Here is an 18,472-nt window from a genome sequence, read left to right as displayed (position 1 = left end):
TTTCTCTTTTATGGAGTGAGACTTTGATTTTATATGTGCACTGATAAAACACTATTTTATGGTTTATCTTGTGTTAATTTGAGTGATTTTTATCAAGTCTTTGCACACTTATTCATATGATTTTCATGATTCTACAATTCCTTCCCTGATTTGGTTCTATGATTGAAAATTTGCTTCTTAAACCTTTAAATTGAGTATTTTTTTTAATTTTCCTTTCTACCATTCGATGTCGTGATCTGTGTGTTAAGTGTTTTCAGGCTTTATAGGACAGGAATGACTTAGAGGATGGAAAGGAAGCTTGCATACAGGGATGAAGCATAAGAAATAAAGGAGATAACCAGCGAGCATCGACGCGCACGCATGGCTCACGCGTGCGCGTGAATTGGAGTTTTGCATGGCGACGCGTGCGCGTGTCTGACGTGTACGCGTGACCAGGAAGTTCACCAAACAACGCGTACGCGTGGCATGCGCTACCTGTAAAAATCGCAGAAAACGTTGGGGGCGATTTTGGGCTGAGTTTGGACCTAATTTTCGGCCCAGAAACAGAGACTATAGCCAGGGGACAGCAGAGACTCAAGACACATTCACATTACGCATAGTTTTAGTTTTAGTTTTTGAATCTTGGAGAGAGAATTCTACCAGTCCCTCCAGGTTTTCTTCACATTCGTAGATTCTAGTTTTTATGATTTTATGCTTTTGCTTTGGATATTGAGAAGAGCCACTACCTCCGTTGAAGTCACTATTATAGTTTGTTTTCTATTCATTTACTCGTTGGATTACCTGTTAACCCTGTTTAGATAGGTATGTTATGATTTTGGGATTTATTAATGCAAGGAACTACTTTTATCTTTAATTAATTTTCAGTATTATTTTATTTCATTTATCATGTCTTCTTCTTGTTCCCTTTATATGCCTGTAAACGTTACATTCATGTCAATGGAGTAGACTCCTAACTTGACTTGGGGGTCGATTAAGAAGAGACCCTTGCGTTGGAGCACTCAACTGTCAATTTCAATTGGACGTTGTTGGCTAATTCTCTATTTGCTAACGCTAATTCTTTCGTAAGGAGAGGATTAGGACTTGTGAATGAGAGTAGCTTAATCACTTGACTTTCCTTTATTTAGTAAGGGTTAACTAAGTGAAAACAATAACCTCTTGTTATTACACTTGGAAAAATCCAACAAGGATAGAACTTCAATTAATCTTCCCCCGGTCAAGGCTTTTATTTGATTATATAAATTCTCTTGCTAATTTTTTATTGCTTTCAAATACAATTATTTATTTTTCTGTTCTCCAACTCTCAAAATTTCTCAAAAAACTCCTGACTAATAAAATAGCATTCTTTTGTCAACTCGTTGGGAGACGACCTGGGATTCCTACTCCCAGTATTTTGTTCTTAAATTTGTGACAACTCTTTTCTAAATTGATAAGCAGATTTTTGCTGGTTAGAAACTGTACTTGCAACATATTTCTTATATTAATTTCTTAATCGGCTAATTTCCGCCACGTCATGCACCTTTTATATTTAAAGAGAAAAGGATCAGAGGTACGTTCCTAAACTGAATTGAATTTTCTTTGGATATATTGTTGAATTAAACTAATATGGCAGTGGTAGGTGGAATTAAAGTGCCAGTTCCATTCTGAACTTCTGAACTTCGGTTTTTACAATTTTATTTTTAGCTAATTTGTTTGCTGTAATTTTGATTTAGTGCAATTCTATTTTTTGTAGTTCTGTTTTGTGCAATTTTATTTTCTGTAATTTTATTTTGTGCAATTATATCTACTACTATTTTGTTTGATGTAGTTTTGTTTTCTGAAGAAAAAATTAATTATATTGTTCTTTGTTTTTATGTGCTAACTTTTTATTCAATTATAGTCAATAAGTGAAAAGAACAAGAAACATAAATAACAGTAAAAGTTTCCACATCGCATGGGGCCAATCGATTTCGGAAGAGTACGAGTGGCTCTGGTGTACTTATTTAATAATCATGTTGTGATTTGTTTAGTTAATTTTAGTTATGTTGTTATAGCCTTACTTATTTAAGACTTTATTTTGTAACGCGCGACAAAGGGAACAAATGAGGAACCAAAAATGTTTGAAATGTTCATTACTACTCGAACAAGTCGAAAAAGGAAGGAAGTTGATTAGGAAACACAAGATGCAATTGTATGAGAGTTCATTGAATTATTAATGATTATAAATCAAATTTAGGATATGGTAACTAATTCTATTTTAAATGTTTCTTCTAATCAGGAAGACTTCCAAAATTGGCAAGCTGCTGGTGAAACAGATGAGGATGCTTTTGAGTCTTTATTTGGAAAAGAACAACCAAGTCGGATTAGGTGCTATGGAAGATCTGTTACATGAAGTGACTTAAAAAAGCATGCAGAAATTTCTGAAATCAAGTAGCAACACCAAGAGGAAGTCACATCTTTGAAGGTTGAACTTGGAGACATGAAGGTCAAACAGCAGCACCAAGAGGATGAGTTTTATGGATTGCGAAACATGATTAAGTTACTAGTTCAGTGATCCAAACCTGGAATGAGGCCGGAAGAAATTGAAGCTTTCTCACAAAATGCCTAACACTCTACAATTGATGCGAATAACGCTCATGGATCAACTTATATTCCAAACATAGATATGGTATGACCACCTTTTTCTTATTCCATAATTTTTTTATTTAGATGCTGAATTGATATTCAATCAATTATGTTTCTCCAAGGAAGAATGCATTTGTTTAAATTAGGTGGCAAAAGTTTACCCAACATATATAAAGTTAATTATAATTAGGATGAATTAGTGACAGGGTTGTTATTCTGTTAGTTCAATTCAATTCAATAGAAGATTGATATGTTAATTATTTTTTTCTTGTTGGACTTTTTTCAAATCATAATTATTTTTCTACATAATTATGTAGAATAATTCTGGAGATGTGAATGAAGATTGAGATGTTTATCATGATGGTTTATTGGCAAAGATGGAGTGTTGAAAATTGAAAGATGTATGGTTGATATGATGTCTTTTATTAGAAGATACATTTGTATGATATAATATTTTGATTTTTCCTAATTTATTAGTAGTAAACTCTAAGTGGTCTCATGCATATTTTGATATGAGTATGCTTATTTTAGTGTGAGATGTATGAATACTCAAAATTATGATCATCCCAATATTTTTGGTTCATTATATAAATATATTTTGTTTAAGGATAATTTTTATTATTTAAAGATTATTGTATGATATTATTATGTATTTATTTTTATTTTATAATAACTAACTAAGTTAATTAAAAATACAGAATTATATATATATTCCCAAATATTAGGTTTTAGATAAAAAGATTATTAGAAATTTCTATTTATATATATTAACAGAAATTAAGAAAAAGAAGGGACAAAAGGCTATACTTATATAGAATAGCTATAGGTATACTATTTGCTACGTTTATAAAGTGATGTAGTAACCTTGAAAAGTGTAGCCTATTCTTTAGAATTCTGGTCATCATTAGAGCTGAAAAGTGTAGCCTTTGGTCCTGAACAGAATCACTTAAAAAGCGCACCCTATTTTTAAAGGCCAAAAGCGTAGCCTTTGATACAGAAAAGCGTAGCCTTTGAGAATAGGCAACATTGGTATATGCATCCCCCACAAAAGCGTCTTTGAAGCCTAAAAAGCGTAGCCTTTGCCTAATGCATCATTTTTTTCATTTTTGGCTACACTTTCCAAGTGTACCTGAATGGGTGTTTTTCTTGCAGTATATTGTACTTTTCACTAGTAGGTTGGATAGTGAAATGAAATGTCCAATAAGACAGAAATTGCAGAGCTGAAATTATTTTTGAAAGTGGAAATAGGATAGGTACTCTTTTTCTTTATATTTTCAAAACTTAGATGCAAGCAGAAGAGGAAGATAACTAAAAGAGGAAGATTTGGTGACGAGGAGGACAAAAAAAAGTCAAGATGGATGGAGAAGATCAAGCAAAAGAACATATGGAGATCACATGAGAAGGAGAAAAGTTAGTTTGTTAAAGAGTCTAAAAACTCACTGGAGAATGTTGTTACCCTTGTCAATGGTGCATCTTAAGGTTCCAAGCTTTCCTACAAGGATAGGCTGATGAACAGCGGGTTTGGAAAGCTGAATCTATATGAAATTGTCGAGATGGTCACAGAAGACTACATCTTCGATGAGGATCTGATCGAACTTCTGGAGAAACCACAGGCTCTTTTCAATCCAAATCCTGTTATAAAGGTGTCTTTGGAGGAATATGATAAATGATGCAAGCCGTGGAAGCAAGCACTCATCATTAAGCCCTTAGGAAAGAGTCTGAATTTACAGACTATGGAACGGTGGATAAACAGGAGATGGACAAAAAAGGAAGCAGTTCGAGTGATGGATCTTGTTGGAGGGTACTTCCTAATGAAATTCTCTAGGCAAGAAGATTATTCACATGCTTTGTTTGAGGGTTCTTGGATGATCACTGATCATTACCTATTGGTTCAAAAGTGGCAGCCTTTGTTCATACCCCAAGAGAGTGAGGTTAAAAAGATTGTTGTTTGGATCAGGATTCCCAATTTCCCAGCCAAATTATATAATAGATATTTCTTATAGAAGGTTGAAAAATCTATTGGAACCATGCTCAAAGTGGATGAATACACATCTATTCATTCAAGAGGTAAATTTGCACGTATTTGCATGAAAATTGACTTAAGAAAAAAGCTAGTTTCATCTTTCTCAGCCTTGGGGAAAGAATTCAGGCTAAAATACGAAGGTCTTCATCTAATATGTTTCAATTGTGGTAGATACATACATAAATATGATGGATGTTCGGAGAAGATGAAGGAAACAAAGGACAAACAACAATCTCAAGTAGCTATTGAAGAACAGAACCACCGAAGGGGAGAAACGCCACCGCAATCCAAGGCTAGCCAGCATTAATGAATACAGGGAATCATGTTAGGAAAGATCTGATTGCAACAAAAAATCTGGGGGTGATGGATGTAGCCATTGGTACAGTTAAGGAAAGTCACGAGCATCAATCTGGAAAAAAATCAGATTTAACTGTTGTAAATGAGAAAAGTTTATATGGTCCCTAGATGGTTGTCGAAAAGTCCCAAAGAAAAAATAGGCAAGAATCAGGGAGTAATTATGAGGATATCAAAAGAGAAAGTTCTAATAATAGATTTGATGCTTTTCAAAATGAGAAAGAAACTCAGGAGAAAGAAGATAAAAAAAAGGAAAGTATCAGGAAAGTCAGTCCAAGCAACTGTAGATAAGAAAGATAAATACCATAGCAAGTCAACAAATTGATAAGCTGGTTACACAGAATCGAAATCATAAAGGAGGCCAAAATGTCAACTTCTCTAACCAAAACACAAAAGGAAAAAGCCAAAAAATAAACAAAAAAACTTGAGTCAACCTTCTCAAGAGAACAAAACAAAGAGAATGATCGAATGCACCAGGAATATTAGAGACAATTTAGCAGACTTTCTTTATTCAAGCCACAAAGAAGGATATTACATCCCTACTAATAGTACTAATGACCCTATTTTAGATGCTCACATAGCAAGGATTATGGGAGGAAAAATGTAGAACAAAACAATGAGTATTATAAAGAGAGCCTTACGGGAGCAAATAATTATGGTGGAGAAGCACATAAGATGGCCATTGACCTTGATATATAGAAGAAACTGCTCCAAGTGGGAATGTAGCAGATATCGAAGAGGAGCCTAAGGCTATGGAAGCCTAGAGGGACCTCTGATGGACCAAGGAGTTTCTTATCTCCAAGTAGACTTTTTCTTTTATATTAGTATCTATGAATATTTTATCTTGGAATTGTAAAGGAGACTCTTCTAAAGGCTTCAAATCTATTTTAAATGATCTTATGTTTAGATATAAAACTAACTTTTGTATCTTGTTGGAAACTCATGTCTCAGGTACTAAGGCTGGGGCTATTATCAGAAAATTGGATCTGACTCGTGGTGTATTAGTGATGTTGAAGGTTTTTCAGGTGGTATCTGGTGCCTCTAGAGGTCAAATTCATCAAACATAAAGCCACTCATCATTCACAAATAATTTGTTCATATTGAAGTGCAGTGGCAAGATAATGCTCCTTGATTTTTTACGGCTGTTTACGCTAGCCCTAGGGTCAGAATAGAAGAGAACTTTGGATCAAGATAAAGGATTTAGCTAAGAATATTAATGGACCTTAGTGTTTAGAAGGAGATTTCAACTCCATTCTTTCTCTAAATGACACAAGGGGGTTTTTCTAATCTTTCTCTTGACACTAATACCTTTAATGATGTTTAACTTAATTGTGAGTTTAAGAATTTAGGATTCTCTAGACCCCTTTTACTTGGTAAAGGGGGACTACAAAAGGAAGACTAGATCGTTGTATTAGTAATTTTAACTTTTTTAATATTTTTTCAGATGTTGGTGTCAAACATTTACCCAAATTAAAGTTTGATCATCTCCCCATTTTGTTGGATTTTCAATTAGCTCAAAGGGAAGAAGGAATTAGGCCTTTTAAATTTCTTGCTCCTTGGGTTTTGCATGAGGATTATAATAATATGGTTAAAAGTAGCTGGCTAGAACAAAATAGTTTGTTACAAAATATTAGCAACTTTGTCAATACAATTAAGACTTGAAACAAAAGTTTTTGGCCATATTTTCAAGAAAAAATGGTACATTCTCCTAAGGCTTAGAGGGATCAACAAAAAACTCTTTCAACAATAATCCCTTCTTGGATAAACTCCAAAAAGATTTGTGAAAAGAATATGAGACAATAGCAATTCAAGAGAAGACTTATTGGCAACAAATGTCTAGATGTGATACCATCAAATTTGGTGATAAAAATTCAAACTCAAAAGCGAATGAAAGACGTAAGAGAAACAAAATCACAGCCTTAAAGAGTGAAGAAGGCGAATGGGTGGACAATGTGGACACTCTTAAAGTTTGGGGTGTTAATTTTTTTAAGAATTTTTATTATTCAGAATCTGATTATAATGATTTTGTTGTTTCTAATCAGTTCTTAAGTTACAAGACATGGAGTATCAGGATATGGCTAAGGACGTATCAAGTGAGGAGATTAAAAATGTGGTTTTTTTTTATGGGAAGTTGGAAGGCTCCTGGAAGCGATGGTCTCCCAACCAAATTCTATCAACAAACTTTGGGATGTGGTGGAAAATTCCCCTACGACTTAGGTGAAAGAAGTTTTTAATGAGACTCACAATATAACAGAAGTGAACAAGACTCTGATAGCTATATTGATGCACATCAAGGGCTTTCAATGAAAACCTTGCAATATTGGTGCACATCAAGGGTTGTGTACAGTATTAATAAGTAGAAATCCATCCCCCAAAAAAAACAAAGAATTAAACCAATTGTGATATCTCTCCATACAGACCTAAAGCTATGAGCTCGAAGTTTCAATTATCTCAGCATTAAATTGACCACATTCCCAAATAATGCAGCTTTATTCCGCTTTGTATTCTAATAATTCTACTTTTATTGTGGTAAACAGGAAAAAGGGGGGAGTTATCCTAAAACTGATCCTAAACCGCTAATTGCTATTTGCTGTCTGCAAAATAAACACATCAACAGTTGTCGCACACACCATGGATGCACGATTCTCAAGACTGTTAATAAAACTAACATTCGACAGACAATCCCGCTCGACAACCAGATAGACAATTCTCACTCAATACAGGTGCTATGTCCATCCAAATCTTTCTTGAACATGCATAATTGTCAAACTCAAAGTAAAGCATGATAATTGTGCTTCGAGGACATCTAAAATGACTAGCCAAACTAGTGCCAGCAACAGATATTCCTACAGGAAGGAAAAAAATGAGTACGTTCACTTGATCAAAACTATCAAAGACCAAATATATGACATAAGTCTCACCTATCGCTTCCTGGTTTCTCTGAACCATCTCTCTATTCATGGTCTCATAACATCGGAGGCGTTCCAAGAGATGAGCAATCTCGAAGTTCTTTAACTCTAGTTGAGCTTCCATCTCTACTTCAACTTCAGCCCTGGCCATTCCTCTCCAATGGAGTGAGTTCGATATGAATCTTGCAACATGAACTTGTTGACATAGATCTTCCATGGGATAAGAATTCAGGTCAACCGCAGCAATAGCAGTAAGATTTGCAGGCAAAACAATTCCTGCACTGTATAACCCTTGCTTAATTCTCTCATATTGGCTTTTCATGCTGTTAAGGGACTCTTCAGTTTGCTTCCGCTTCTCTATCTCCATCAATAGGCTCAACCTCATTTCACACAATTCAGCTTCAAAATCAATTGTAGAAGTTTGAGCTCCACCTTCAGAAGATAGTTCTGCAGAAAGAAAAAAGACAAGTAAGCTCATCTCCAACACGAATAAAGAATTTCTAAGACCTTCACTACAAGCACTACTAAACCGCTATTTGTAAGGCGTATGAAATATACCATACTATGGATAATTCCATGCTATAATTAGGATATTCCGCTCACTGCAGCAAGTAGCATAGGTTGAAAATTGGGGGAAAAGTGAGAAAAACAAACAAGGCTCTTATTGCTTGTGTATGTTCCATTGCAACAGAAACAACTGGCAGAAAACTAAACCAAATTACCTTCCCAAGCATCAAAAAACTCCCCAAGACTGCTGTACTTCATAGACAGTTCTGCTCAGCATTATCTTCATCATCTGTAATACTTGCAAAACTCGTTGATTCATTTGGATCGAAGAAATCTTCAATCTCTAAACCTCTTTGTGAATTCATTGTCGGTACCTGTAAATCATTTGTAATGCTACTACTCCCACTTTCCCTGTGTCCAGTCCCAAAGTCACCATTCTTGCTGCTATCAAATTCAAAGTGATAAACACTGTCACCTTGCTCCTTTAACTGCTTCAGGATTTTTATAAGGAACTTGGAGGTCACCAGCTGAACTTACAATCACCATATCTGAGCTCTTACCAAAAGGCTTTTCACAATCCTGGAGAACATTCCGCTCAGCCAGTATGCTGGCCTCTGAAGTGCTCTTGAGGAGGCGCGGGCTACATCACTTATGGTTAATGATGTATGGTGACGGAGGAAATGGAGAGGGTGCATCTGGAAGTGGCGTCACCTCAGGAGTGGCATAAAGAGATGGTTTTAATGGAGGACGAGGAGCCTTTTTCTTCTTCGGGGCGCACTAGCATTCCTCCCATTCTGTGAGTTTTGCAGAGGCATCGAACACGGAGCAGATCTCTCAACAAGCCTGGAACCTCCAGGCTCTAACAACCTATCCAATGCTATGGTACTAAAGGTCGGCATGGCTGATATCAATCTGCATAATTATCACAAATTCACAAACAAAAAATTAGCACCAATTAATTAGAATTTATAATCAAATAATCAAAACTAACCAACAAATTAGTAGTGACCACTGACCACTGAATTTGCAAAAAGAATCACAGGACTAACTAATTTACAAAAAGACAAAAAAAAAATCAAACTGCAGTGGTTGTCCTCATTACAAATTTATAGGGTTTAGGGTTTGTGCTGTGTTTGTAAATTATTAATCTTTCATATATTGTATTTAAAGTTGGATGATATGTTAAAGTTTATATTAGACTATAATTATGCTTTAGTATGTTTATTTATATATTATTATTTTATTATAAACCAATTATGTCGGTTGAACCGGCTACACCAGTGAACCAATAGCTAAAGTGGTTCGATGACCGGTCCGGTTTTCAGAACCTTGACTAAAACATCATTATAATCTAATAGGAAGATGAGAAATATCATTGACTCTGAGAGGATTAGAAACCAAATTATTCTCTATAGATGCATTATTATCCCCAAGTGCTTCTTGACTAATACCATCTTCTAAAACTTGAAAAAAAATATAAAAATTAATAATCAGACAAAAATTAAAACAACCATCATTTACCAACAACAAAAATTAGTAAACAATTTAGCAAAAACACAAAAACCCAATAATCAAAAGGACAAGAACCAAAATGCAGGCTTATCTAGAACCAAAATGGAAGCCTTCAAATCAGGAGAATTTGTACCAGAAGAACAAACACAATAAACAATTAAAACAAAGATCAACACAGTATGAAAATTACACCAAATTAACAAATTATAGCAAATCATAAGACACCACCACCAATTAAAATTTAAAACAAAGCAACAACACCAACAGGAATAATTGAAAGTTACATAGCAACAACACCAACAATTAAATCACAACACCACAATAAAAGGTTACACATCAGCAATAAACTTTTTCAAAGATTAACAAGGATTATCAAGGTTTCAAGCTTTTAGCTCAATTTTTTTCAGCACAGCACAAAACAAAAAGCAACAAAACAGAGTACAGCACAGCACAGCAATAAGCAGAGCTAATCATTCAACAATTCAATCTGAGTAGTATTAGCAGTAGCAGACTCCTAAACCGAAGAATAAAAAACCAAGAACGAAAAATTCAAAAAAAAAATTGAAGAAACCAATCTGAGAAGCACTGGCAGAATCCGAAGCCTTGGTTCTGACTTCTTGAGCAGTCTGAGCAGAGGGGCAGAAGCGCGACGGAGATGGAGGCCAAGCAACAAGCACGACTCGAAGACGGTGGTCGGTTGGAAGAAGCTGCTGTGGCTGAGCAAATGAAGGGCAGACTCCAACACACCGAGCTCAAGGAAGAAGCTGCAATTGGTGGGTTGGAAACTTCGAGCACCACGACCAGACGAAGATGGTGGTGCCCAAGTGCGACGGACGGCGGCAGGAGCCCGACAGAGCAGACAAAGACCAGGAATTGACGCTGAGCTCGAGGAAGAAGGTGCGATTGTTGAATGAGAATGAAGTGTGGACAACCAGACGACGATGCTGGTGCCTGAGCGCGACGGACGGTGGCAATCCTTGCAGCGGCAGTTGAGAAGCTAGGGTTCCAGGGTTTAGGCTTTGAGCTCTACTACTGAAGGGGAGGAAAGGGTTTCTGAATTTCTGATGCTCTTTTGTGTTTCTAAAAGTTCAAAACAGTGTCGTTTCTTGTAAACCGGCCGGGTCCCGATTCAGTCCGACCAGCCTGTTCAGCGGTTTACAAGCGGTTTTCAGAATTGCAGTTTTCTATTTAGGACCAAACCGCATAGGTGTCCGGTTCCCGGTAGGTTCGACCGGCTGGTCCCGTCCAATTTCAGAACTAAGATACAAACATAATTACGTACTTCAGTCCTAGGCTCCTAGCCATTAGTCAAAGTCTTTATTCTTCTTTTCTTTGCATCGTGAAAGTGTTTATTCTTCATCCTCTCATCAAATGTCTGGAGGAACATTATTTTGCTTGTTTGTACCGTTAAAAGAGATATTTTTTAGAAGTAGAAATAAATATAGAAAATTATTTTTTCTTTAAATATATTTATTTTTATTAAGATAATTATAGTCATAAGTAGAAAAAAAAACTATTATACACAACATATTTTTAAGAAAAAGAAAGTATATCTATATTATTATATATTTATTTATTAAAAAATAAGATAATTACATAAAATTTTAATAAAAAATACTAGCTATGTGCCTATGTTATTCTTTAATGATAATTTAATTAAAGTATTTTTTCTAACACTAATGGTTAGGGTGGGTTTTAACTAACTTGGTTGGTCGAATCATAAGTTCGTTTGTCCGCTCAAACAAGCCTCTAGGGTTCGAATCCCGCAGCAAATTTGAATTAAAAAAAAATTACTTTAGTTTAGATGCCAAACCTGAATAATAGGATGCACACAACAGCAAGATGCATTTGATAAGGAGGAGCATTCCATCCGTTTTCCACAGAAGTTCCATCCCTAGAAAACTTTTTCCCGATAGATCATCAATATTAGCACGCTGGATACATAGAAACCAACTAAGATATTATAATTGATATAGAAAGCACCTTTCTTTGCTGATTGCAAATAACAGGCCCTTTTGATGATGTATTGGATAGAACAGGAATTACAGATGGATACTATATATTACTATATCAGTAAAAGAAATGTGATAAATAAATTAAATGTATTATTCAGACAATGAAATTGCAATTTTAATATTGACTCTGACCTATGCCTGTAGTCTCACTAATTACTCTTCAGATTCAATGTGTCATTCAAAGAAGTTTACACCAAAAAGAAACCTTCTATCAAATTTTATGAGCCAAATAAAATTTGAGACAGCTTGGTGCCTATTATTACAAATATTTAATGTTCAATCTTTTTTTAAGTGAGTTTGGCATGAATGAGATTAAAATGCTTTCATAGCTATGAATGTCGCTGAAATTAACGAGGAATGAAAGAAGTACACAAATTCATTCATTACCTTGCCAGAGTTATTTTGATATCTTCTCACATCTCAGCACTAGGGATATGGATGAGCACAACTGCACAAGTAGTTCTTTTCAAAGCAGTGAATTACATGAAAACAAGTTCAACAGGTTAGTGTCTTCAGCCAAATCACCAATAATCTTGACAGGAACACGATCCATCCTTGAAGCTGTGGAACCGGTTAGTGTCACGAATAACTATTTCTTGAGTTGTGATCCTTGAGACATGCTTCATAAAATTATGGCAATTGCGACAGATACGCAGGTTTTTGAAGATTCGTATTGTTTTCTTATGGCTATTGCTCATAAGGGCAAAGGCAAGAGCCAACTTCTCACTATGGTGATTAAGATGTTCTTCTTTCTCTGTGTCTGGAACATCATGAAGCACATGTTCCATTTGTGGTACATAACCAATCAATCTCAGACTTTCACCAAGCTCCTCCAATTTCAAATGGATTTCCCTGATGTGAGGATGTCCCCCATCCGACACAAAGACATGTACTTTATTGTTTATTTCTACCCAGCTACAACCAGGTTCCTTTTTCACACCATGGCTGGACATCAAGGCCCTTATTCTTTTGGCCTCTGTCCACCTACCTTTGCTAGCAAAAGTATTTGAAAGTAATATGTAAGTTGAGTCTGTCTCGCATTTGAGCTCAAATAGCCTTTTTGCTGCTCTTTCACCAAATTTGACATTCCCATGCTTTGCACATGCGCCCAGAACATTCTCCCAGACCAATGCATTAGACGTGAGCTTCATCTCTTCGACAAAACTTTCAACCTCTACGAATCTTCCTGCACGGCTAAGAATGTCAACCATACCAGCATAATGCTCATCTCTAGGAGTGACACCATAAACATTGCTCATGGAGTTGAAGTGTTGTTTCCCTTCTTCAACAAGACCCATGTGGCTGCATGCAGAAAGGACACCTATAAAGGTAACATCATCGGGTAAGTTGCCCTCATCTTTCATTTTCTGAAAGGTCTGTAGGGCCTTATAACCCTGACCATGCAGAGAGAATCCACATATCATAGTGTTCCATAGGACTTTATCACGCCAAACCAGTCCCTTAAAAATAGCCTCAGCATCTTCTATGCAGCCACATTTTGCATACATATCGACAAGTGCACCGGAAACAAACATATCAGGCTGAAGTCCACTTTTAAGTGCCATAGAGTGAAGTTGCCTTCCACTTTCAGTAGCAGTTATTCGGGAACAACCACCTAAACAGCCAGCAATAGTGAACTCATTGGGCCTTACTCCTTCTTGCTGCATTGAATTTAAGAATTTGATAGCCTTCTCTTCTTGCTCAGTTTGAGCAAAACCAGTGATCATTACTGTCCATGTGAAGACATCCCTATTGATCAACTTAGCAAAAACTATATATGATTCTTCCATATATCTAAATTTGAGATACATGTCCAAAAGGGCTTTCCCAACATATTCATTTCCATCAAGACTGTTTTTCAGAATTTGAGCATGAACTTGCTTTCCGAACTTTATGTCTAAGAGATCAGAGCAAGACCTTAAAATGCTAATAAATGTATACATATTTGGCCTAAATCCTTCGACAAGCATCTGGCAGAAAACATTTGATCCTGATTCAGCGTAACCATAGTCATGAAATCCTGACAATAGAGTATTCCAAGAAACAAGATCTGGCCCTGTCATCGCCTCAAACACTCGATAACCATCATCCACACAACCATTTTTAATGTACATCCCGATAAGGGCATTACTTACAGAGACATCTGATTCAAACCCAAATTTGAAAATACAAGCATGGATGCTTTCTCCAAAAAGCAAGTCACCCAATTCAGCAGCAGCACTAACAACACTTGAAAAGGTAAATTGGTTTGGTTCAATTCCAGTATGTCTCATCAAGTAAAATAGCTTAATTGCTTCACTGCTATGACCTTGCTTTTCAAGGCAAGCGATCATTGCACTCCACGAAACTACATCATGGTCTGTGATCATATAAAAAAGTCTTAGTGCATCATCTACCATATCACACTTTGAATATATGTCTACAAGACTGGAACACATGAATTTGTCTATTTCAAAACCACTTTTGATTGCCAAACAATGCACAAGTTGGCCGTCTCTTAATTGTCCTGAATTTGTGCAACCCTTAAGTACACTGGACAAGGTAAATTCACTGAATTCTACTTCTGAATTTATCATTTCACAAAATAATCTAAATGCTCCTTTCCCATCACCCACTTGAGCATGACCATTAATCAACACATTCCACAATACTTCATTCTGCTCAGGCATGCAAAAGAACACCTTATCAGCAAGGTCGATTTCACTACATTTCGCATATAGATTAACTAATGCAGATGCAATAAACACATCAGATGATAAACCCTCCTTAATCACTTCAGCATGAACCTGTTTCCCAAAACTAACATCCCGGCACATAGAACAAGCTTTCAAACAAGTGGCAACCGTGAATTCATTCGGACTGATCCCTTTCTTTCTCATCTCACAAAACAAATCAACACCCTGCCTGCCATTTCCCTGAGCTACAAATCCCTGAATTAATGCAGTCCAGGACACGACATCTTGTTCAGGCATTTCATCAAGCGCCTGGCATGCATAACTGGAGTAGTCACATTTTGCATACAAGTTGATGAGTGAAACCCAAAAGTGAGAATCAGGGTCCACCCCAGTTTTTATCTGGTGACCATGAATGGCTTTTCCCTCATTCAAAGCTCCTCTCAAAGCACAATTACCCAACAAGGAAGAATATCGTTTAAGCCTCTGCTTGCTACCCACGTTTGACGGTTTCATCTCAATGTTCTTCTCCGTTTGAGGCACTGAGCGATGATTTCTACCACTAGGGTCTCTTTTAGGTGTTGTCCCTGACCTCTGTTGAGCTGAACTAACTGTGGAAAAAATGTTGAAGGGGTTTTGCGGTGGTTTATGTGAAAAGATTTGAACTTGGAGAATGGGTAGGGAGAGAAACTGAAAACTGTGTAGGTTGCACAATCCATAGGACACAGTTGCGTATTCCATTAAAACTTTCACTTTTGTTTTGTTTAATGATTATTTTTGGACAAGCTGAAGAATAAACCAACAAACAAAGAGAGAGTTAGGCAATGCTGGAAATAAAGTAGAGGCATATCAACAACAACCATCATAGATGAATGTGTTGAGGTACTTCAATTTTGCATAATCTGTTATCTTTAAGTGTCTTGATGCACTTAATAGGGGTGTGTGTACATGGGTAGGGTGAAACCCAATTTGTTCTAGCACAGACCTGGCCCTCAATATTCTCCAGGTCAATTTTTGAGAACCTAACCCAGCCTTAAACCGGATGAAACCTCATTATTCTAAGGTCCAAATTTATAACACAAGAAAAGCAAGCAATTTCAAGGGAAATAGCCTGTAAAAATGCAACAAATCCTTTTACACAGAACACATATTACGTTGTTAGGCATTTGAAATGTATTATGTCCAAGATTCAAAAAGGATCAAAGATAAATCAAGAACTGCAAGCAATCATATGCATGGCACTTATATATTGTGTTTGCGAAGATGGGTTAGTGAACCTAAATGGCAAGCTAAACAGAAGCAAACTAAGGCCTTCCTCCTTCCATTTAGCTTTTAATTACACTCAAATGATAACCAAAACAGAATTAAATTAAGGCTCCAGAATGTTAATTAGTTCATCATTAGCAACAAGGTTTAATCACAAACAAGCACATTAAGGTTCTTTTTGGGCAGAACAGAGAATAAAGATTAAAGAACTAACATTCAATTTAATCAGTTTAATCACACATTGTATTTTCAATCATAAAGAGGCAAAACCAGTACTAATCTAATAAAATAACTTGATGAACAAAGAATTTAAAAAAAATCGAATTAATCCATATTGTTAATATATCAAGTAATCAATTAATCAGAATCAAGATATTGAGAGAGGCACAGAAGACTAGAAGAGAGCTGACCGGTGGCAAGAGAGTGTACAACTGCAGTGTCGGAGACTGGGTGAGTAGAGAGCACAGCAGCAGTGGGAAGGAGCTTAAAGTTTGCAGCCTCGCTGCAGAGACATTAAATAGCGACAGCGAAGATGGAGAGAGAACACATAGCAGCAGCCGGCGGTTAAGACATGGGAGTAACGCTGGAGAAAGAAGAAGCAGCCGTTCGGGTCTTTGAGAGAGATGCTCGAACAGGGAATTTGTACAATTTTTCTTCATGTTCTTGTCCTTTTGATTATTGGATGATTTTGTTTTTGCAAAATTGTTAACTAAATTTTTTTGTTGGTAAATGATGGCTGTTTTAATTTCTATCTGATTATTAATTTTTATAGTTTTTTTTCCAGTTTTAGATGATAGTTAGATAGTATCAGTCAAGTCAAGAAGCACTTAGGGATAATAAATTAATAATGCATGTGTAGAGAATAATTTGGTTTCTAATCCTCTTAGTTTCAATGATATTTCTCATCTTCCTATTAGATTATAATTATATTTTAGTCAAGGTTCTGAAAACTGAACCGGTTATCAAACCACTCTAGCTACTGGTTCATTAGTCCAACCGATTCAATTGTTGTTCAACTAGAATAACCATTTTATAATAAAATAATAAATCAACATAATTATAGCTTAATATAAACTTTAAAATATCATCCAACTTTAAGTACAATATAGGAAAGTTTAATAATTTACAAATACAGCACAAACCCTAAACCTTATAAATTTGTAATGAGAACAACTAAAGAACAATAAATGAAATATGAAAGATTAATAATTTACAAATTGTATAATTAGGATTAACTAAGGGCCGTTTAGGAAACTTCAAAAGCTACTCTTTTTTTTGAGCTTTTAACTTATGAAAAGTAGTAGTATTAATGTCTGGTGCAATTTTCAAAATTAAATTGTATCTTTCTAAGAAGTTATTTAAATGCTTATGGAGAAGTTAAAAAAAATGACTTCTCTCATAATAAAAAGTTTTTTATCACATTTCTTTTAAAATAAGCACTTTTAAAACTAAAAAACCAAACATAAAATAACTTATTTATAAACTACTTTTAATATAAGCATATATTATTTAAGTTATTTTTTCAAGAGGAGCTTAATTGAGCTGTGTACCCAAACTGGAAAGCACAAACACAACATAAACACAGCACAATTAAGCACAAACAATTAAACAAAGATCAATGAGGATGAAATAAAGCACAAACACAACACAATTAAGCACAATTAAGCGGAATAAAAACACAAAAGTCAAAACAGCACAATTCCAGCAGCACAGCACTTCGCAAAAAAGCACAAAACACGGCACAATTAAAGCACAAATACTGCACAAACCCTAAACCCTTAAAATTTGAGATGAGGATTGAGGACCAATACAGCAGAATATATGAAAGATTAATAATTTATAAATCTGTAATGGGGTTAAGCACAATTAAGCCCAATAAAAACACAAAACAGCACAAATCCGAGGTTTCCAGCAGCACAGCACTAGGCAAAAAAGATGCACAAAACAAAGAACAGCAGCGCAGCAGAGCAGTCAGAGCTAATCAATTAATCATTCGACAAAAACCCAAAACGTTCCATATTTATTCAATAATCAATATGATTTCTGAATTAAAAAAACGAAGAGCAAGCACTAGCAGTGAGCACTGACCTTCGATCTGAGCAGTCTGGGCAGAGTAGGACGGAGAGAGGTTGAGCGCGAAGGACAACGGCGACTAGACCACGGCGACCAGACGAAGACTAGTAGATGACCACACCATTGGTGAATGAGGAGACGAGTTGGAGACTCGGGCAACACGACCAGACGAGGACGGAAGCCCCTGAGCGCGACGGACGACGGCGGAAGCGTGGCTGAGCAGACGAAGACAACGGACACCAAGCTCGAGGAAGCAGCTACGATCGGTGACAGCAAACAGGGGTTGGAGACTTGGAGCACGAGGGAAGCTAGATGGACGGCGAACTTTGGGTGCGACGGACTGCGGCAGTGTGCCACTCCTTGCGGTGGTGGTGTAGGATTAGAAGGCTAAGGTTTTTTAATTCTTTCTGAATGAAAGAAAGAAGGGGAGAAAGGGGCTTTTGGGGTGGGGGAACAAAGGAAGGAGCTTCGTATTGTGTAAACCGGCCGGATCCTGGTTCGGTCCGACTGACTAGTTTTCAGTCAATTCAACAGTTTTCT

At 36.2% G+C, this 18,472-nt stretch overlaps 1 protein-coding gene across 6 annotated transcripts; it reads right to left on the bottom strand.

Moving 5' to 3' along the window:
- Window positions 1-4,778: 4,778 nt before the first annotated feature.
- Window positions 4,779-18,466, bottom strand: LOC107478806 (pentatricopeptide repeat-containing protein At2g03880, mitochondrial). Of its 6 annotated transcripts, none has more exons than XM_052258796.1 (6): window positions 16,270-17,056; window positions 12,309-15,379; window positions 11,720-11,840; window positions 8,610-9,306; window positions 7,900-8,334; window positions 4,779-5,033 (listed from the first exon to the last, which is right to left on the bottom strand). In XM_052258796.1, exon 2 carries the CDS (start codon window positions 15,332-15,334, stop codon window positions 12,443-12,445), a length of 2,892 nt encoding a protein of 963 aa, XP_052114756.1. In that variant the 5' UTR covers window positions 15,335-15,379; window positions 16,270-17,056; the 3' UTR covers window positions 4,779-5,033; window positions 7,900-8,334; window positions 8,610-9,306; window positions 11,720-11,840; window positions 12,309-12,442. The 6 variants fall into 6 exon arrangements, with proteins under 6 accessions (XP_052114756.1, XP_052114754.1, XP_052114755.1 ...); XM_052258794.1 differs by lacking the exon at window positions 4,779-5,033 and adding an exon at window positions 17,948-18,466 and having other exon boundaries at window positions 7,450-8,334; window positions 16,270-16,442; XM_052258795.1 differs by lacking the exon at window positions 4,779-5,033 and adding an exon at window positions 7,450-7,824.
- Window positions 18,467-18,472: the final 6 nt, after the last annotated feature.

Source organism: Arachis duranensis, chromosome 3, assembly GCF_000817695.3.
Source record: "Arachis duranensis cultivar V14167 chromosome 3, aradu.V14167.gnm2.J7QH, whole genome shotgun sequence".
Taxonomy (NCBI): Eukaryota; Viridiplantae; Streptophyta; class Magnoliopsida; order Fabales; family Fabaceae; genus Arachis; species Arachis duranensis.
The sequence above is the reverse complement of the archived record's forward strand: the minus strand, read 5'-3'. Positions and strand labels throughout refer to the sequence as shown.